The 22,603-nt window shown below is 42.2% G+C and overlaps 2 protein-coding genes across 3 annotated transcripts in view; one reads left to right on the top strand and one right to left on the bottom strand.

Annotated features, from left to right (window-relative positions):
- The window catches only part of LOC115137586 (EF-hand domain-containing protein D1-like), a 23,189-nt gene extending 10,798 nt beyond the window's left edge, over window positions 1–12,391 (top strand). The window contains exons 2-4 of the mRNA XM_029673904.2: window positions 1,867–2,014; window positions 6,125–6,259; window positions 11,614–12,391. Coding sequence (XP_029529764.2) covers window positions 1,867–2,014; window positions 6,125–6,259; window positions 11,614–11,748 — 418 coding nt within the window. The 3' untranslated portion in view covers window positions 11,749–12,391. The remainder of the gene's footprint in view (window positions 1–1,866; window positions 2,015–6,124; window positions 6,260–11,613) is intronic.
- A 3,698-nt stretch (window positions 12,392–16,089) lies between these two features.
- kcnj13 (potassium inwardly rectifying channel subfamily J member 13) lies at window positions 16,090–21,414 on the bottom strand. 2 transcript variants are annotated; one of them, XM_029673905.2, is made up of 4 exons: window positions 21,143–21,414; window positions 17,531–17,789; window positions 16,932–17,268; window positions 16,090–16,691 (listed from the first exon to the last, which is right to left on the bottom strand). In XM_029673905.2, exons 2-4 carry the CDS (start codon window positions 17,729–17,731, stop codon window positions 16,117–16,119), a joined length of 1,113 nt encoding a protein of 370 aa, XP_029529765.2. In that variant the 5' UTR covers window positions 17,732–17,789; window positions 21,143–21,414; the 3' UTR covers window positions 16,090–16,116. The 2 variants fall into 2 exon arrangements, with proteins under 2 accessions (XP_029529765.2, XP_064880190.1); XM_065024118.1 differs by lacking the exon at window positions 21,143–21,414 and having other exon boundaries at window positions 17,531–17,821.
- Window positions 21,415–22,603: the final 1,189 nt, after the last annotated feature.

The raw sequence follows: 22,603 nt of genomic DNA, 5'->3' as shown, positions 1-22,603 counted from the left end.
GATCTGTTTATCTAGGACCCCCAAAGCCCTTAATTAATCTGCTTTGTGTCTGATGACAAATGAGTGTGTTGTGAGTTTAACTGTGATTGATCAGGGAAAGTTGGTGTTTGTGTGTGTCAGTCAAGCGCATACAGCTATCAGGGGACTGTCTAGTTAGGTTCGACCACCCGGATCGCTATTCCCGACATCAGACCTTTATCACAATATATCTGTCTCTCCTGTGTGTGTGTGTGTGTGTGTGTGTGTGTTTAATGTCATTGGTAGGTTTAGGGCCTGTATCTCTATGTCTAGATGTGGCTGTCTGTTCAGACTCAGGGTATAGATGCCTTTCAGCACATTGTGCCTGTCAGCCAGTCTAGGCTGAACTTGGCACATATCTTACTAGAGCCATGAGGTTTTGCAGAGCATTTGAGCTGACCATGAGAAACACCTCTGGGCTTTAGTTGTTGACTATATAACTATCTATTACCCATAGTTGTTGTCCTTTTTGACAAACAGACATGACATGTTTCCTCTCCTGGTAATTTAATGTGAGGTAGTGTAATGTCTGTGTACCTTCCTCTCTCCCTGGCTGTATGTAGACACACCTGTACACTACATGACTAAGTATGTGGACACCTGCTCATCGAACATCTCATGCCAGAATCATGGGCACTCTTCTGGGATGGCTTTCAAGTAGATGTTGGAACATTGCTGCGGGGACTTGCTTCCATTCAGCTACAAGAGCATTAGTGAGGTCGGGCACTGATTTTGGGCGATTACGCCTGGCTCGCAGTATGCGTTCCAATTCATCCCAAATGTATTCAATGGGGTTGAGGTCAGTGCTCTGTGCATGCCAGACAAGTTTTTTCATACCGATCTCGACAAACCATTTCTGTATGGACCTCGTCTTGTGCACGGGGCCTTGTCAAGCTGAAACAGGAAAGGGCCTCCCCAAAAATGTTGCCACAAAGTTGGAAGCACAGAATCTTCTAAATCAAATCAAGTTGTATTGGTCACATACACGTGTCTAGCAGATGTTATTGCAGGTGTAGCGAAATGCTTGTGTCTGGAATGTTAATAACTGCTTTAGTGTTAAGATTTCCCTTCACTGGAACTAAGGGGCCTAACCCAAACCATAAAAACAGCCCCAGACCATAATTCCTCCTCCACCAAACTTTACAATTGGCACTATGCATTTGGGCAGGTAGCGTTCTCCTGGCAGCCGCCAAACCCAGATTTGTGCGTCGGACTGCCAGATGGTGAAGCTGATTCATCACTCCAGAAAATGTGTTTCATATTACTCCTGCCAACACTTGGCATTGTGCATGGTGATCTTAGGATTGTGTGCGGATGCTCAGCCTTGAAAACCCATTTAATGAACCTCCCGACGAACAGTTCTTGTGCTGACGTTGCTTCCAGAGCCAGTTTAGAACTCGAAATTGAGTGTTGCAACTGAGGACAGATGATTTTTATGCACTACACACTTCAACACTCTGCGGTCCCATTCGGTGAGCTTGAGTGGCCTAGACGTTTCCACTTCACAATAACAGCACCTACGGTTGACCAGGGCAACTTTAGCAGGGCAGAAATTTGACGAACTGACGTTGTTGGAAAGGTGGCATCCTATGACGGTGCCACGTTGAAATTCACTGAGCTCTTCAGTAAGGCCATTCTACTGCCAATGGTTGTCTATGGAGATTGCATGGCTGTGTGCTCTATTTTATATACCTGTCAGTAACGGGTGTGGCTTAAATAGCCACTAATTTGAAGGGGTGTCCACATAATTGTGTATATACAGTATAGTGTTTGACAGGGGTAAGGAAGGCTTCATAGAGTTGTGCTGTTATAATGTAAGTTCATGGATCAACCCTCTTCTCTCTGTAGGTTTGACAGTGGTAAGGACGGCTTCATAGACCTGATGGAGCTGAAGATGATGATGGAGAAGCTGGGAGCTCCTCAGACCCACCTGGGCCTCAAGAACATGATCAAAGAGGTGGATGAGGACTTTGACGGCAAGCTGAGCTACAGAGAGGTGTGTGTACTGTATTTTCTACTTCCATGTCAATTTCCCTGTGTGTGTGTGTGTGTGTGTGTGCCTCATAGAGGCCTGTTAATTACAGTGTGTATTTTTTAACTGCAGTAAAACATATAGTGCCTTCAGAAAGTATTCACACTTGACTTTCCAACATTTTGTTGTGTTACAATCTGAATTTAAAATGGATTCAATTGATATTTTCGTTGTCATTGGCCTACACACAATACCCCATAATGTCAAAGTAGAAACATGTTATTTTTATGTTTAGAATTTTTGCTAATTAATTAAAAAGTAAAAGCTGAAATGTCTTGAGTTAATAAGTTTTCAACCCCTTTGTTATGGCAAGTCTAAATACGTTCAGGAGTGTAAATGTGCTTAACAAGTCACATAATAAGTTGCATGGACTCACTCTGTGTGCAATACTAATGTTAGACATGATTTTTTAAATGACATTAATGTACCCCAAACATTATCTGTAAGGTCCCTCAGTCGAACAGTGAATTTCAAACACAGATTCAAACACAAAGACCAGGGAGGTTTTCTAATGCCTCGCAAAGAAGTGCCACTATTGGCAGATGATTAAAAATAAAACAACAGACATTGAATATCCCTTTGAACATGTAACATTTTTAATGCACTTTGGATGGTGTATCAATACACCCAGTCACTACAAAAATACAGGTGTCCTTCCAAACTCAGTAGCCGGAGAGGAAGGAAACCTCTCAGAGATTTCACCATGATGCCAATGGGGACTTTAAAACAGTTACAGAGTTGATAGGAGAAAGGAGAAAACTGAGGATGGATCAACAGCATTGTAGTTACTCCACAATACTAACCTAATTGACAGAGTGAAAAGAAGAAAGCCTGTACAGAATACAAATATTTCAATACATGCATCCTCTTTGAAACAAGGCACTAAATTAATACTGCAAAACATGTGGCAAAGCAATTCACTTTTTGTCCTGAACATGAAGTGTCATGTTTGTGGCAAATCCAATACAACACATTACTGAGTACCACTCTCCATATTTTCAAGCATAGTGGTGGCTGGGTCATGTTATGGGTATGCTTGTAATCTTTAAGGACAGGGGAGTTTTTCAGGATAATTTAGGATAATTTACAGAATGGAGCTAAGCACAGGCAAAATCCTAGAGGAAACCTGGTTCAGTCTGTTTTCCACCAGACACTGGGAGAGGAATTCACCTTTCAGCAGGACAATAACCTAAAACACAATGCCAAATCTACACTGGAGTTGCTTACCAATAAGACCATGAATGTTCCTGAGTGGCCAAGTTACAGTTTTTACTTAAATCTATGGCAAGACAGGGTGTGAATACTTATGTAAATTTCAGAATTTCATTTTTAATAAATGTGCAAACATTAAACGTTATGGGGTATTGTGGGTAGGTGGGTGACATTATTATTGGGGTTTTTCTCGCAATTTTGAATTCAGGCTGTAACAACAAAATGTGTAATAAGTCAAGAGGTATGAATACTTTCTGAAGGCACTGCACTGCTCTCAGGACTGTCTGTAAAAGGCTGTGTCTCAATATCACTCTGTGTGTATGGGGGGGGTCTCTTAATAGCAAGGCTGTGCTCACTGAGTCTGTACATAGTCAAAACTTTCCTTAATTGTGGGTCAGTCACAGTGGTCAGGTATTCTGCCACTGTGTACCCTCTGTTTAGGGCCAAATAGCATTCTAGTTTGCCCTGTTGTTTGGTAAATTCCTTCCAATGTTTCAAGTAATTATCTTTTTGTTTTCTCATGATTTGGTTGGGTCTAATTGTGTTGCTGTTGCTGTCCTAGGGCTCTCCTTCTCTTTTCTACCCCTTCCCTCTCTCTTCTTCCTCCGACTCTCCCTGTCTCCCTCCTTCTCTTTCCTACCCCCTCCCTCTCCCTTCTCCCACCCACTCCCTCAGTCTCCCTCCTTCTCTTTCCTACCCCCTCCCTCTCCCTTCTCCCACCCACTCCCTCAGTCTCCCTCCTTCTCTTTCCTACCCCCTTCCTCTCCCTTCTCCCACCCACTCCCTCAGTCTCCCTCCTTCTCTTTCCTACCCTCTCCCTTCTCCCTCTCCCTCCCACTCCCCGTCTCCCTCAATCTCTTTCCTACCCCCTCCCTCTCACTTCTCCCTCCCTCTCTCTCCTTATCTTTCCTACCCCCTCTATCTCCCCTTCTCCCCCCTCTCTCCCTATCTCTCACACACTCATTTACATTTGACATTTGAGTCATTTAGCAGACACTCTTATCCAGAGCAACTTACAGTTAGTGTTCACTCACAGGGTTAAACAGGTGATAGGGGCATCTGAACAGAGATATACAAAGACTCTGTTGTGTTTCAGCTCTGGGGCGTTGACTCGACCAATCCTTGCTTCTCTCTGCCTCTCATTCTCTTGATTGGAGTTCCACACAGACATATCCCATTACACAGCACAGTTCCCCTAGGACCACTGGTGGTCAGGCTAGATGGGGCCAGCTAGATGGGGAATTCTATCACCCCTCAGAGCCTGGTTCATCTCTAGAGGTTTTCCTAGCCACTCTGCTTCTACATCTGCATTGCTTGCTCTTTGTGGTTTTAGGCTGGGTATCAGTATGGTACTCTGTGACAACTGCTGATGTAAAAACAACTTTCTAAAATACATTTGATTGATTGATATCAGGTTACTACACCAAGTTCACACACGGAAAGTACTTTTCTTAGGATGACAGTTCCGACACTAAACCCACAGACATGAACAGTTGTTATAATGTCTATATGATTTTATGACACAAGTATTAGAAGGAACAGTTATCACTTCTAAATGATGTTATGATATTAGAAGGAACAGTTATCACTTCTAAATTATGTTATGATATTAGAAGGAACAGTTATCACTTCTAAATGATGTTATGATATTAGAAGGAACAGTTATCACTTCTAAATTATGTGATTAGAAGATATCACTCGTCGTCAGTTGAATGGTGTTTCCTCTGACACATTGGTGCGGCTGGCTTCGGGATTAAGCGGGCGGATGTTAAAGAAGTGCAGTCAGGTGTGTCATGTTTTGGAGGACGCATGACTCGACCTTCGCATCCCGAGCCCATTGGGGATTTGTAAAAATTGAGACAAGATCGAAATTGGGGAGAAAAGAAATAATAATAAAAGGTAAAATGAAACGAAGTGCAGCTAATTCAGTCTTTCCAGCTCCAGTTTGAAGTGATTGTGTTAGCTGTGTTGTTGGCTAGCTCCTCTGAACAACAGTGTACTGACGAGAGAGCACATTTTCTATGCCAGGCGAAATCGTGCCTCATTATCTCATTGTTATGGATGTTTCCAAATAAATGTCTCTAGAAAGCAGCTTAAACAAATGCAAATGCAAATGCAGCTACTTTGGTGTTATTCTGGCTGCACTTTTTGATGTGACTGTAAGTTAGCCGTAGTTGGCTAGCTAGCAAGTAAGGGATAAGAAAATTGCCAGCCAGTATTGCAAAGCTACATTTAGAACAAACGAATGGGTCGCTCGCGTCCACCGATACAGAAAAAAAAGACTGAACGTCTGGGTCGCGTCTCTAACAACCGGACCAATAGAACGAACAACCACCCAGTTTGGGTAGCAACCCTAGATTTGTGTCGGGACTATATCTTGTGGAAGGATGAAATAGTATGAATAAATTCATAAAAATAACTTTTTAATTAAAATATGTCCATAATTATTTGAATATGTTGGTAACCCGTTGTACAAAAGTGATAATGGCCGGTGTTTGGAGGATATTTTGGCACAGTTTACCGGACGAACACCCGTGCCAATATATCCTCCAAACACAAGCTTCTTGGGCATGATCACTTAAGTGAAGCTTTGTAGGGATTGCAAGCTATGAAACACAATTGTTGTGGCAGTACATTAAATGTAGGACCCTATATTTAACAAAAAAAGTCATTTCATAGCCATTTTAGAGCAAAAAATGACCTACAATAACATATTCTGTTTATTTCACAATGTGCAGTGCACTGTAATAAAACTCTGTGTCTATGTATATATTTTACAATCTACTGACCTAAAAAGTATAGATATGTATAGTTCTGCCTGAGCCTCTCTTACCCACCTTGATGTTTCCCTCTCTCCTCCAGTTCCTGCTGATCTTCAGGCGAGCAGCTGCAGGCGAGCTGCTGGAGGAGAGTGGTCTGATGGCTCTGGCCAGACTGTCTGAGATAGACGTCTCCACAGAGGGAGTCATGGGGGCACGGGCCTTTTTCGAGGCTAAGGTAGGACTGGGATGGAGGAAGAGGAGAAAGAGAGTGTGTGTGTGTGTGTGGTGTGTGTGTGTTAGAGGTCGACCGATTTGGATTTTTCAATATCGATACCGATTATTAGAGGACCAAAAAAGCCGATGCCGATTAATCTGACGAGTTTTTAAAATGTATTTGTAATAATGACAATTACAACAATACTGAATGAACACTTATTTTAACTTAATACAATACATCAATAAAAATCAATTTAGCCTCAAATAAATAATGAAACATGTTCAATTTGGTTTAAATAATGCAAAAACAAAGTGTTGGAGAAGTAAAAGTGCAATATGTGCCATATAAAAAAGTTTGAGTTCCTTGCTCAGAACATGAGAACATATGAAAATTGGTGGTTCCTTTTAACATGAGACTTCAATATTCCAAGGTAAGAGGTTTTAGGTTGTTGTTAATATAGTATTTGACTATTGGATGTTCTTATAGGCACTATAGTATTGCCAGTGTAACAGTATAGCTTCCGTCCCTCTCCTCGCCCCTACCTGGGCTCGAACCAGGAACACATCGACAACAGCCACACTCGAAGCAGCGTTACCCATCGCTCCACAAAAGCCGCAGCCCTTGCAGAGCAAGGGGAATAACTACTCCAAGTCTCAGTGTGAGTGACGTTTGAAACGCTATTAGCACACACACCAGCTAACTAGCTAGCCATTTCACATCGGTTACACCAGCCATTAGGCTGATAGGCTTGAAGTCATAAACAGTGCTGTGCTTGCGAAGAGCTGCTGGCAAAACGCACAAAAGTACTGTTTGAATGAATGCTTACGAGCCTGCTGCTGCCTACCATCGCTCAGTCAGACTGCTCTATCAAATCGAAGACTTAATTAGAACATAATAACACACAGAAATACGAGCCTTTGGTCATTAATATGGTAGAATCCGGAAACTATCATTTCGGAAAAAAAACGTTTATTATTTCAGTGAAATACGGAACCGTTCGGTATTTTATCTAATGGGTGGCATCCCCAAGTTTAAATATTGTTGTTACATTGCACAACCTTCAATGTTATGTCATAATTACGTAAAATTCTGGCAAATTAGTTCGCAATGAGCCAGGCTGTCCAAACTGTTGCATATACCCTGACTCTGCGTGCAATGAACGCAAGAGAAATGACACAATTTCACCTAGTTAATATTGCCTGCTAACCTGGATTTCTTGAAGCTAAATATGCAGGTTGAAAAATATATACTTCTGTGTATTGATTTTAAGAAAGGCATTGGTGTTTATGGTTAGGTACAGTCGTCCAACGATTGTGATTTTTTCGCAAATGCGCTTTTGTTAAATCATCCCCCAGCGTTGCATCGATTATATTCAACACAGGACACGCTAGATAAACGAGTAATATCAACAACCATGTGTAGTTATAACTAGTGATTATGATTGATTGATTGTTTTTTATAAGATAAGTTTAATGCTAGCTAGCAACTTACCTTGGCTTCTACTGCATTCACGTAACAGGCAGGCTCCTCGTGGAGTGCAATGAGAGGCAGGTGGTTAGAGCATTGCATTAGTAACTGTAGGGTTGCAAGGTTGGATCCCCCGAGCTGACAAGGTGAAAATCTTTCGTTTATGCCCCTGAACAAGGCAGTTAACCCACCGTTCCTAGGCCGTCATTGAAAATAAGAATGTGTTAACTGACTTGCCTAGTTAAATAAAGGTATATAAAAAAAAAAGATTCGGCAAAATCGGCGCCCAAAAATACCGATTTACGATTATTATGAACACTTGAAATCGGCCCTAATTAATCGGCCATTCTGATTAATCGGTCAACCTCTAGTGTGTGTGTGTGTGTGTGTGTGTGTGTGTGTACAGTTACCAGTCAAAAGTTTGGACACCTACTCATTTAAGGGTTTTTCTTTATTTTTTTACTATTTTCTACATTGTATAATAATAGTGAAGACTTCAACACGATGAAAAAACACATATGGAATAATTTAGTAACCAAAAAAGTGTTAAACAAATAAAAATAGATTTTATATTTTAGATTCTTCAAAGTAGCCACGCTTTGCCTTGATGACAGTTTTGCACACTCTTGGCATTCTTTCAACCAGCTTCATGAAGAATGCTTTTCCAATATTCTTTTCCAGCATATGATGGAGTTCCCACATATGCAGAGGATTTGTTGGCTGCTTTTCCTTCACTCTGCGGTCCAACTCATCCCAAACAATCTCAATTGGGTTGAGGTCAGGTGATTGTGGAGGCCAGGTCATCTGATGCTGCAGTCCATCACTCACCTTGGTCAAATAGCCCTTACACAGCCTGGAGGTGTGTTGGGTCATTGTCATGTTGAAAAACAAACGAGATGGGATGGCGTATCGCTGCAGAATGCTGTGGTAGTCATGCTGGTTAAGTGTGCCTTGAATTCTAAATACATCACAGACTGTATCACCCGCAAAGCACCTGCAAAGCACCATCACACCTCCTCCATGCTTCATGGTGGGAATCACACATGCAGAGATCATCTGTTCACCTACTCTGCGCCTCACAAAGATAAGGTGGTTGGACCCAGAAATCTCAAATTTGGATTCATCAGACCAAAGGACAGATTTCCAAGCAAGTCTCTTCTTCTTATTGGTGTCCTTTAGTAGTGGTTTCTTTGCAGCAATTTGACCATGAAGGCCTGATTCTCCGCTGAACAGTTGACGTTGAGATCTGTCTGTTACTTGAACTCCGTGAAGCATTTTATTTGGGCTGCAATTTGTGAGGCTGGTAACTCTAATGAACTTTTCCTCTGCAGCCGAGGTAACTCTTGGTCTTCCTTTCCTGTGGCGGTCCTCATGAGAGCCAGTTTCATCATAGCGCTTGATGGTTTTTGCGACTGCACTTGAAGAAACGTTCAAAGTTCTTGAAATGTTCTGAATTGGCTGACCATGTTGTAAAGTAATGATGGACTATCTTTTCTCTTTGCTTTTTTGAGCTGTTCTTGCCATAATATGGACTTGGTCTTTTACCAAATACGGCTATCTTCTGTATACTACACCTACCTCGTCACAACACAGCTGATTGGCTGAAATGCATTAGAAGGAAAGAAATTCCACAAATGAACTTTTAACAAAGCACACATTTGAATTGAAATGCATTCCAGGTGACTACCTCATTAATCTGGTTGAGAGAATTCCAAGAGTTTGCAAAGCTTTCATCAAGGCAAGGTGGCTACTTTGAAGAATCTCAAATATAAAATATATTTTGTTTAAAACTTTTTTGGTTACGACATGATACCATATGTGTTATTTCATAGTTTTGATGTCTTCACTATTATTCTACAATGTAGAAAATAGTAAAAATAAAGAAAACCATTAAATGAGTAGGTGTGTCCAACCTTTTGACTGGTACTGTATGTATATACGTACACTACCGTTCAAAAGTTTGGGGTCACTTAGAAATGTCCTTGTTTTTGAAATAATCTATTTTTTTTGTCCATTAAAATAACATAAAATTGATCAGAAATACAGTGAGACATTGTTAATATTGTAAATGACTTTTGTAGCTGGATACGCCTGATTTTTAATGGGATAACTACATAGGTGTACAGAGACCAATTATCAGTAACTACCATTCCTGTGTTCCAATGGCACGTTGTGTTAGCTAATCCAAGTTGATCATTTTAAAAGGATAATTGATCATTAGAAAACCCTTTTGCAATTATCTTAGCACAGCTGAAAACTGTTGTCCTGATTAAAGCAATTACAACTGGCCTTCTTTAGACTAGTTGAGTATCTGGAGCATCATCATTTGTGGCTTTGATTACAGGCTCAAAATGGCCAGAAACAAAGACCTTTCTTCTGAAACTAGTCAGTCTATTCTTGTTCTGAGAAATGAAGGCTATTCAATGCGAGAATTTGCCAAGAAACTGAAGATCTGGTACAACGCTGTGTACCGCTCCCTTCACAGAACAGCGCAAACTGGCTATAGCCAGAATAGAAAGAGAAGTGGGAGGCCCCGGTGCACAACTGAGCAAGTACATTAGAGTGTCAAGTTTGAGAAACAGACACATCACAAGTCCTCAACTGGCAGCTTCATTAAATAGTACCCGCAAAACTCCAGTCTCAACATCAACAGTGAAGAGGTGACTCCGGAATGCTGGCCTTCTAGGCAGAGTTGCAAAGAAAAGCCATATCTCAGACTGGCCAATAAAAATAAAAGATTAAGTAAAAGAACACAAACACTGGACAGAGGAAGATTGGAAAAAAGTGTTGTGGACAGACTCATCTAAGTTTGAGGTATTCGGATCACAAAGAAGAACATTCGTGAGATGCAGAAAAAAATGAAAAGATGCTAGAGGAGTGCTTGATGCCATCTGTCAAGCATGGTGGAGGCAATGTGATGGTCTGGGGGTGCTTTGGTGGTGATAAATGTGGAGATTTGTACAGGGTAAAAGGGATCTTGAAGAGGGAAGGCTGTCGCTCCATTTTGCAATTTCATGCCATACCCTGTGGACGGCGCTTAATTGGAGCCAATATCCTCCTACAACAGGACAATGACCCAAAGCACAGCTCCAAACTATGCAATAACTACTTAGGGAAGAAGCAGTCAGCTGGTATTCTGTCTATAATGGAGTGGCCAGCACAGTCACCGGATCTCAACCCTGTTGAGCTGTTGTGGGAGCAGCTTGACCGTATGGTATGTAAGAAGTTCCCATCAAGCCAATCCAACTTGTGGGAGGTGCTTCAGGAAGCATGGGGTGAAATCTCTTCAGATTACCTCAACAAATTGACAACTAGAATACCAAAGGTCTGCAAGGCTGTAATTGCTGCAAATGGAGCATTCTTTGAGGAAAGCAAAGTTTGAAGGACACAATTATTATTTCAATTAAAAATCATTATTTATATCCTTGTCAACGTCTTGACTATATTTCCTATTCATTTTTGCAACTCATTTCATGTATGTTTTCATGGAAAACAAGGACATTGAAGTGATCCCAAACTTTTAAACGGTAGGGTATGTATGTGTGAGAAAATGTTGGTTTATGTGTCAATGTTATAGAATCAATGCCCATGACAAACCAGGTTGATTGGACAAGGGAAGGGTGTGTGACATGTGTCCCAGATGTATAGCACTCAGCTATTTTAAGAACTGACGTACATTAGCTGGCCTGATTTATTCCTCATCTTTCCCATCATAGCAGGATTCTACATCAGCATGTCTTATGCCACATCCAACCTCTAGTGGTAGACAGAGAAATACAGTGACAGTGTGTGTGTTCTGTGCTGTTTTTGAGTCTGTTACATCATCCAATGTTTCAGGTACAGATTTAGAGTGGTGTTATATAATCCTGGCTGTACTGTAGATCTAATTGTGTTGTATGATGCAGGTGCAGGCTCTGAAGGTGGGCAGTAAGTTTGAGGCTGAGATCCGAGAGGAGCAGGAGGAACGGAAGAGACAGGAGCTAGATAGGAAACGGAGACAGGCTGCTTTCAAAGAGCTGCAGTCTGCCTTCTGCTCTTAACACAGTAGACACACTAAAACACACACACACACTAAAACGTCCATGATCACACGCAGACTTACATGCACTGAAATGGAGGTTTTAAAGTAGTTCCACAGCCTCCCTGAATACACAAATAAGAGTATTTTATTGAATAATGCAAGAGATTACTAATACGGTTATTGTTATGATATGGCTATTATGATTGATTGTTGTTAATATTGTTCTAATTAATATGATTGTATTAGCTATTATACACAATATTCTCACATGTTGTCAAACAGTGAGGTCATGCCTATTTTAAGGAAATAGATGGTTCTATTTGCCATCAGTCATTTAATAGTTTGATGTTCCATACTGAAAAGGTTTTGTGGAGCAATGTATTGACCAATGTATGTGTAGAAGGCAAAGGAATGTTACAATACCTGTGTCAAAAACAGTTTCTCAACATTTTTTTCTGTTGAAACATTTTCAAAATCACTCTGTGAATCTACGTTTTTACTTTTGGCAGATTGTACTATTATATTGAATATTGACCATGTTTGTTTAATTTCTAGAACATACCATCATGTAACACTGTAGCAATATGTTGTCTTATGTGTTCTGAAATGAAAAGGAAATGGATGTATTGTATTTTTCCATAAATAAAACAATGGTAATCACATTCTGTCTGCTTTCTCAATAATGTGTGTATTCTAGTGATGTCATATAGTTTGCTGCTCTGATAAGTTTCCAACAGCTGTTGCACAGTACCGGTGAGGAAAGACAGGGGGCAGCATGGTAGCGAGGCTGACTTGACATAGTAACATACACACCCAGCTGTAATACCCTCATCGCCATACAAGATTACATTTTGTAGCCAATTGTCATCCACATTCAACATGTATAGAATATTATGTTATTTAGTAAAACATTGGGTATCGTGAGAGATTCTGTGAAATTAAGTATAGCGAAAGTATGAACAAGTATTGTTTCTCCATTTGAATTGTTCAGAAAATATTATTTTATTACATGTAATGTACACTGTACAAGCCATTGGAACATGTATTATGATACAATAAGATTTCATCTCTCTTTCTTTCCATAACATTATTTCCATTTACTCTTTAATATTTGTTTATTGCTGTTGACTCAAATGCATGATGTAATAGTGATTTTTGTCTTTACATAAATTCAAAGGGAAAATATAAAGATGATCTACTTACATCTTTCTCCAAATGTTTAGCCTATCACTAAAGTGCTCAATCTAAAGCCATAGCATTTTACATATTGAACATGTGTAATCAATGTATAACATAGTATTACATTTCATCTTTGACTAATATTTGGCGTAAATAGACACACACTGATTTCAGTGAAGATTTCTCATAAACATTTAAGGCAGTAATCTAATCAATGTTGCAGTTAAATCAACTGATATCTTCTAGCGCGTGATACCTCAGCTGAAAATGATTGAAGACATTGAGTTGTCACCTTTCAAAGTGGGATGATCTACATTACAGAGGCTGCGTTTACACAGACAGCCCAATTCTGATCATTATTTGTCAAATATTACCACGAAAATCTCTTTTGCCAATAATTGGACAGAATATCTGATTTGGGCTGCCTGTGTAAATGCAGCCAGAGTGTATTCCACAGCAGCGTAGTGTTATTGATTGTGGAATATCATCCTTCATGGCAGTGAATGTAACTGTTGGTTCTAGAGTTCTCAGGAGCTAGAACATGTTCTACAATCTTGTGTTCTTTATTCCACTAGACCAGATATGTCCAAACTGGGGTACTTGCAATGCCGTCAGGTGTACGCCAAATAAAAATGTGATTCCCAGTACATTTATATTTTCCAACGGGGCTATACATTTGGGTGAGTTTTTTTCTCTCCTGAGTAGCCTCGTTTCACTGCCAAAAATAAAATTAAACCATCTAGTGTTCAGCGAAATAACAACACAATGTCAAGTACAGGTAGCCTAGTCAAATAATTAACATCCAATCACGTCAACCGTTATTCTCTCGCGAGAAACCTTCACTCTTGGGCAGGCATTTAGAAACGAAACATGATAGTTTGAAAAATAAGCCACAGGAGTTTTTTGAGCAAGAATAAAGACGACTTTCGAGTAGTAAGACGTATAAACGCAACAGATACCATTCATAAGAAGGGGCTAGAAGCATCTTATATGGTGAGCTACAGAGTGGCTAGGACAGGCAAGCCCCATGCTATTGTGGAGGAATTCATTCTTCCTGCTGCCGCGGATATGGCTGGGACAATGCTGGGGAAAAGGCCAACAAAAACTACACAGACAATGACTTCATCAAACAACACTGTTTCACGACGCATCAGTGACATGGCAGGAGATGTTCTGAAACAATTACTGCTTCGCATACAAGCCAGTGAATTCTATGCGTTACAGCTGGATGAGTCAACAGACGTAGCGGGCCTGGCACAGCTCCTGGTATATCTCCCTTACATTTATGGGGGGTCAATTAAGGAAGACATCCTCTTCTGTAAACCACTGGAAACCAGGACAACATGAGAGGATATTTTTAAAGTACTGGACAGGTTTGTGACATCAAATGGACTTTGGTGGTCAGGATACGTTGGTATCTGTACTGATGGCGCAAAGGCCATGACAGGGAGACATAGTGGAGTGGTAACGCGTGTGCAAGCAGTTACTCCCGACGCCACTTGGGTACACTGCAGCATCCACCGAGAGGCTCTTGGGTACACTGCAGCATCCACCGAGAGGCTTTTGCTGCCAAGTGAATGCCTGATAGCTTGAAAGACGTTTTAGGCACTACAGTGAAAACGTTGTTAAAGCAAGGCCTCTGAACTCTCATGTATTTTCTGCATTATGCAATGATATGGGCAGCGACCATGTGACGCTTTTACAAAGAAGTGCACTGTTTATCAAGGAGCAAAGTATTGACAAGTTTTTTTAAAATTGAGAGACGAGCTGAAGGTTTTCTTTACTGACCATAATTTTCACTTGTCTGACCGCTTGCATGATGACGAGTTTCTCACACAACTGGCCTATCTGGGTGATGTTGTTTCTCACCTGAATGATCTGAATCTAGGATTACAGGGACTCTCTGCAACTATATTCAATGTGCGGGACAAAATCAAGAAGTTTTCTGTCTGCATTAACAAGGACAACACACAGGTCTTTCCATCATTGCATGATTTTTTGTGTGCAAATTAACTCAAGCTTACGGACAATGTCAAAAGTGATATAGCGAAGCACCTGAATGAGCTGGATGTGCAATTACGCAGGTACTTTCCCGAAACGGATGACATAAACAACTGGATTCGTTATCCCTCCAGTCCACTTACCGTTTTCTGAACAAGAGAGCCTCACCGAAATTGCAACAAGCCGTTCTGTGAAAATGTAATTTAATCAGAAGCCACTGCCAGATTTCTGGATAGGGCTGCGGTCAGAGTTTCTTGCCTTGGCAAATCGCGTACCTATGTGAGACTGGATTCTCAGTCCTCACTAGCATGAAAACTAAATACAGGCACAGACTGTGTGCGGGAAATGATTTAAGACGGAGACTCTCTCCAATACAACCCAACATTGCAGAGTTATGTGCATCCTTTCAAGCACACCCTTCTCATTAACCTGTGGTGAGTTATTCACACCCTTCTCATTAACCTGTGGTGAGTTATTCACCATTTTTTATTCACAAATAGGGTTTTATATGTAAGCAAAAAGTAAATGATTGATTATCATTATATTATTATTTGTGCCCTGGTCCTATAAGAGCTCTTTGTCACTTCCCACAAGCAGGGTTGTGACAAAAACACACTCATTCTTATGTTTAATACATGTATCGTATGTGGTAGGCTGACAATGATGGCAAAAAACAACATTTGAGAGTGCGCTGACCTTGGTGCTAGAGGTACGCAGCTGGAGGTTGAATGTTTGAAGAGCTACGGGACTATAAAAAGTAGGTAGCTGATACCAGGTAGCAGAGCCATAGAAACCTGTCCCTCCCATAATGTCCCTAACTCTCCCTTTCTGCCCCTATCTTTATCCCTATGTTGCTACCCTCCCTCACACACACACACACACACACACACACACACACACACACACACACACACACACACACACACACACACACACACACACACACACACACACACACACACACACACACACACACACACACACACACACACACACACATTGTAAACCCTGGAACCCATCCATCCCAAGTTGTCTCTGTCCCTTACTCCTCTCAGCTATTACCCTCTTCCCCTTCTTTCCCTTCTCCCACGCTTCCTTCTTCCCCTCCTCCCATGCTTTCTTCTCCCCATCCTCCCTCTCCTCCCACGTTTCTTTCTCCCTCTTCTCCTACCCCTCTTTCCCTTCCACCCTACTCCTTTTTCCCCCCTTACTCCATCCTGTCACTCCCGTCCCCGTTGATCTGCACCACACACTCCTTGTCCAGCGGCTCCTTGCAGTGGGCCATGCCAAAGTGCTGACTGCTCACCTGGTACCTGCCATGCTTGTCCAGCCCCATGGCGGGCACGAAGCGCCGCTCAAACTGGATCTCCTGGCGCAGATAGGACGTTCTTTTCTGGCAGGCGTCACCCGTGCCCTCCTGTGAGGCGGAGAGAAACACCACTAGCTCAAAGTGGCTGGTGCTGCCCTCACGCAGGGCTGGGTAAAGGGGGCTGTGGCGGTCCAGGATGTGGTAGAAGGTGAGGGGGAAGATGAAGAATGGGCAGGGGCGGGGGCCCAGCCGGTCCAGCTGGAAGTCCAGGTTGGTCTGGTGCAGGACCTGGTCGTCTCTCTCTTCGTACAGGACGGCACTGACCTCCACATCCACCAGGGGGCGGCGCAGAAGGTTGGTGGCCCGGAACATGAGGCAGGGCTGGCCCTGGTGCTGACCTACCACCGCCTGGGGGCTGAACTGGATGGCCCCCGCACGCTTCTGGGGACGGGCGATCTTAGCCACAAACGCACCTGAAGGGCGGGGATGGGTAAGAGAGAGAGTGAAGATTTACATATCAGTCATTTTCCTTAGAATTAGGTATGTTCTATTTTTTTTTAATCTCAAGAGACCCATTGAAACAAAGACCGAATATAAACAAGAGAGTAAAATAACGAAGATGAAGATCAAACAGCTGTTCCCTCAGCATTGAAAGGTACAACAACAAACTGAGAAAGTGAGAAAGAGAAGGGATCCTCTCCATTAGACAGTACCTGTGATGAAGGCTTCCAGCATGAGCCCCAGCAGCATCTGAACTGCCAGCAGGGCTATAGCACTGGGACAGTCCCCACTGGGGAACATGGTGCCGTACCCTATGGTCAGCTGGGTCTCCAGGGAGAAAGAGAAGGCTGCAGTGAAGCTGGTGATGTGTTTGACACACACTACGTGACCCTCTGGAGGAGCGTTGTGGTCCTCCACCGCCAGGTCTCCATTGAAGTGGGCCAGTAGGTACCACAGGCAGGCGAACAGCAGCCAGTGGGCCACGAAGGAGGTGCAGAAGGCCAAGAGGACCCAGCGCCAGCGCAGGCACACCACTGCCCCCCACAGGTCCTGCAGGGACGAGCCAGGGTATATTTACCCATTCAATTATTGCTGGTTTCCCAGACAAAGATTAAGCCTGATCCTGGTCTAATAATCAAGTTCATTGGATATTCTCAATTGAGAGTTTAAATCCAGGACTAGTCTTAATATATGTCTGCGAATCAGGCGCATAGAGTGTCTGTGTGTAACTTTTGATTTTAAGTTTACTTTTCCATTTAGTCAGCAGCACCTCTTCAACTATTTAGGGTGTGCGTCAACTCATTTATTTTACCTGTAGAGCTAGCAGCCAGGCAGAGGCAGAGGCCCAGGAGGGCCACAGGCCAGGAGAGGGAGGGGAGGAGCGCAGGGCACAGTGACCGTCCTTGGTCACCAGACGCTGGCAAGACAGGTAGGATGGGGATGATGTGGACAACAGGAGAGGGGAGGAGGAGACCTTGTTCCCGTCCAGGTCGTTGGTCATTTTGGTTGTCATGGTTACAGGGAGGTGAGGGGTCGAGGGCAGGCAAGTGGGCAGGTCAGGATAAAGGTATCTGGAAACATGCATAATTATGCCAAGAATCATAGAAGACCATTTATAACAACTTTATAAACATGGACAACTTTGACTTTACAATTCCACTTTGACACTGTTATGCAGTTAGTTATGTACATAGGGGGACAGACAGAGAGAGACAGAAACTTCCAGAAACGTCTAGAATGTTGTTGCAGGTGATTAGAGAAGTACTCAGTGGGGTATCTGTCAGTGGAACACAGCGACATGCAGAGCAGGAATGTGGTGAGTTTAATCTTGGAGGAACAGACTCAGTAACAATCACTACAGTACCATTCTGGGACTTCACTCTCCCTTCTGTTCTCTAGTCTTGTTCAGCAACATGTTAGTATGCTTTATGGATGATCACTTGAACAAATAATATACACCCTCCTCATGTACTGACTGTAGACTATATGATGGCTATATGATTTTTCTGTCAGAACTCGAACAAGGTTTACCAAGAATAGAGTATGATGATGTTTGAGGTTTATATGAGATGAAATGTGCTTTTTATGAAGTCTCTTGATTGCATTGTGTATATATAGCTAGCTGTAAGAGACGAGCTGAGAAAACATTGCACATATATTTTATAAAATGTTTTTTAAGTGCTGTATCTAACTCACATCATGGACCAGAGGGACTTAAAGGGATTGTTCTGTGTGTAACTTTAGCCTGTAAACTGTGAACCCTGCACTGTCTGTAAGTATAGATGGAATATACAGCTAACAAAGCTGTTCCTTTGATACAACAAAAACACTTAAATAATGTACATGTCGAAAGCTGTACAATATCTGTACAGTTCACACAGTAAAATTGTGTTATCGTTTTTCTATTTTTCTGGGTAAGGGATACAATTACACTTGGTAGTAAAAACTAGCCCTGAGCCTTGACTACACATCAGGACAGTTACAAAATATTCAATTGTTGCTAAATGTCGTGGGAGCCTCGCTGGAGTAAGGGATTTTATTCATCAACATTATAATTGTGCAGTGGTGTAAAGTACTTAAGTAAAAATACTTTAAAGTGCTACTTAAGTAGTTTTTGGGGGTATCTGTACTTTACTATTTATATTTTTGACTACTTTTACTTTTACTTCACTACATTCCTGAAGAAAATATTGCACTTTATCCTTCATACATTTTCAATGACAACCAAAAGTACTTGTTACATTTTGAATGCTTAACGGGACAGGAAAATGGTCAGATTCAAGCACTTATCAAGAGAACACGTGGTCATCCCTACTGCCTCTGGCCTGACGGACTCACTAAACACAAATGCATCTTTTGTAAATAATGTCTGAGTGTGGGAGTGTGCCCCTGGCTGTCCATACATTTTAAAAACAAGAAAATGGTGCAGTCTGCTTTGCTTAATATAAGGAATTTTAAGTGATTTATACTTTTACTTTTACTTTGATACACTTAAGTATATTTTAGCAACTACATTTTCTTTTGATACTTAAGTATATTTAAAACCAAATACTTTAAAACTTTTACTCAAGTAGCATTTTACTGGATGACTTTCACTTTTACTTGAGTAAGTTTATATTAAGGTATCTATACTTTTAGTCAAGTATGACAATTGTGTACTTTTCAACCTCTGTAATTGCGTGTCATAAAATGGGGAATATTGAGGCACTTATGTTGGCTAATTCAATGACAGATTCTTTACAGTCAGAACTAGTCACTGGCAAAGGCTACAAGTCAGGTTGCGGAGGCTAGCTGCTAGCTACCACTTCTTCTCTCTAGGGCAAGCATGGGCCTGTTATTACAGAAATTATATAGGGTAATAGTAAGCATGGCTATGTGTTAGCGCAGTAAGAAGTGCTTCATTTTCCTGAGGTGGCGGGATGCCAGCTTGAGAGAGGCCTTCAGAGAGGCCGTCACATGAGGGGCATACGGCGTGCAGAGGAGGCAAACACACACACACACACACACACACACACACACACACACACACACACACACACACACACACACACACACACACACACACACACACACACACACACACATAGACACACAATGACATAGACATACAATCACATAGATACACAATCACACACAAGCAGAGGTTACAAATCTCCCATATCCCCCCATGTCTTTTGGGCCTGGCCCTTTTCTCCTCAGCGTATGTGTGGGATAGCGGCGGCTATCAGATGATGTTAACAAACAGCACTGTGTGGATTGATGAGGGGGCTCAGTGGCTGCTGAGATAGTTTGGGGCTGTTGGTTGGAAATATTGTAGCTGGGCTACACAGCTCCCTAGGCTATAGCTTAGTTTAGCCAACGATGATACTGCAAAATGGGCTGCAGGAGAGTTTTTCCATTTTCCCACAGATAAGCTAATTGTAGATAACATATTACTAGCATGTTATTGAGTGTTTGTCTTAGGTGTCAAAGTTTAAGGGGTATCGGTATATGTAAGGATTTCACCCTCCACTAGCCTCCACTGGTATTGATTACCGCATCTGACGAGTGTTGTTTAATAGCATATGGATGGAAACTCCACTCCCCACTCTATTGTCCAGCTTTACCCCCATCCCCTTAAAGATCCATTGAGAACAAGTGGGGAGAACCTGTTAACCACCCAGAGCTAAACAGTTATAGACACTCAGTTATTTTATAGATAAATCCTGTAAATGCTTTCTCTGTGGTTATAAAACAGAGTTGGACAGGTTGTGCAAGTTGACCTGCCATTGTCCTACTTAGGCCTATATCTAACATGTGTTAAAAATTAAAAGAAACACCCATTTTGTTACTTCTAGCTGGAAAAAGTTGACCTGTTATTTGACTTCTTCAGTCTAGGGTCTCTAAGGGTACAAGCTGTGTTTATGTATTCATTTACATGTACATTATTGACAGTAGACACAGTCTTGGTTAAGTTTAGCTGAAATCTGTGATTCCGCAGGTCAAGTTCTTGCACAATGTTCAAGAATATTGCACAAAATCCATCTTACAATTTAAAGTTGAAAGTATTTTTTTTTTAGTTTCTTTCTGTAGTGATGCACCACAGTCTCACAAGGGCCCAACTCTCTCTCTCTCTCTCTCTCTCTCTCTCTCTCTCTCTCCCTCTCTCTCTCTATGGTCTCTCTCTCTCTCTATGGTCTCTCTCTCTCTCTATGGTCTCTCTCTCTCTCTCTCTCTCTCTCTCTCTCTCTCTCTCTGTGTCTCCTCTCTGACTCTCTCTGCCTCTCTCTGTCTGTCTCTCTCTCTCTCTCTCTCTCTCTCTGTCTCTCTCTCTCTCTCTCTCTCTCTCTCTCTCTCTCTCTCTCTCTCTCACACACAGTCTCGTATCACCCCCTCTCAGTGGCTGGGATCGCCTTACTCCCTGTCTGTCCTTAAGGTTACTCACTGTAGTGTAGCACCAGGGCCAGCGATCACCCCTCTGATGGTGCCCTTTTCAGCCGAGCGCTGATCCGAGGGCGGGCAGGAGGCGAGGCGAGGGGCGGGAAAACCACCAAATCCGTGGGATGAGAAGATGGGGGGTAAATCCCAAGGTATTCCCGAGGTAAAGGGAGGAAAAGATAGTGTCACCCCAGGAACTCTTCGGCGTGGGAGCCGGACTGAGCCCAACACTCTGCTCTTCCGATCTGCAGCTCCGGCTCTCTGCCGAGGATGATTCGATTGGTCACATTACTCTGCATGTGGCCAATTAGTGTTCCCGGAAGGCGAGAGAGGGAGGAGAAAAACCCAAAGAACAACACCTTGTCACTGTTCATTGACAGAGCCAGTTGTAGCTCCTCTGAGTCCTGTGGTTGGTAGGAGTAAATGAGTATAGGAATGATGATGAGAGTGAGGCTCTGGAGGGGGAGTGTGACAACAGGGTGTCTTTGCGTGTGTGTGTGTGTGTGTGTGTGTGTGTGTGTGTGTGTGAGAGAGAGAGAGAGAGAGAGATAGAGAGAGAGAGTGGGGGTAATAGAGTCTGTTGTTACTGTCCATCTGTCTTTCTACACAGACACAAGGGTTTTGTGTTTATCAGACCTTTTGCACTTAGACAGGTGAATAGCTTTCGCCTGTGCAGTCATGTCTAATTGGTGCTTACTTAATGCTGCATTATAAAAGTATTTGAACAGGGACATGGAAGACATGCCATGTTGCAAGTGTTGACTAATAAGACATCCAATTTATCCAACCATAATGTAACCTTTAACCTTAACCTAACCCCTAACCTTACCTCAGATAGTAAGGAATTTGTTTAATCACCACATTGCCCTTTCCTTGAGAGTCATCATGATATAGTGTTGCTATTGCATGTGATTTCAAATGTGGCAGCCCCTTTTTAACCCTACTTCACAGTGCTTATTTGTTACTGATTAGGCTGTAGTAAGCCATATTGCAGGAGTTCAAAGGTCACAGCAGGCCGGGTCTATGGGTGTGGTGCTCCCTAACTTCTTTGCTTGTACCCTATCAACTGCCCAGGAGAGCTCTGAAATGTTGCAAAAGTTCAAAGTTCGAAGAAAGATGACTGGGTAAGAGGAGTTGGAAGAGAGAGGGAGGAGAGGAGGGAGAGAGGGATTGATTGTTCCATTGCAAAATCAACCTTCACATTACTATCTACAGCACTCACACTTTCATTAAGTCTTTCTGTTGCTAAGGTTTGAAATGTTGCAAAAGTTCAAAGTTCAAAGAAAGATGACTTGGTAAGAGGAGTTGGAAGAGAGAGGGAGGAGAAGGAGAAAATAAGGATTTATTCCCAGCTAACAATTCTATTGAGAGATTAAAAAAAATGTAATTTCACCTGTAATTTTCCCCTAATGTTTGAGTGTCCAGTTTTCCGTTAGTGAAGGGAACATGCTATCTCAATCTGGTCTCA

Source organism: Oncorhynchus nerka, linkage group LG11, assembly GCF_034236695.1.
Source record: "Oncorhynchus nerka isolate Pitt River linkage group LG11, Oner_Uvic_2.0, whole genome shotgun sequence".
NCBI classification, from domain to species: domain Eukaryota; kingdom Metazoa; phylum Chordata; class Actinopteri; order Salmoniformes; family Salmonidae; genus Oncorhynchus; species Oncorhynchus nerka.
Note: the sequence above shows the minus strand (reverse complement) of the source record. Positions and strands in the feature narration are given on the sequence as shown.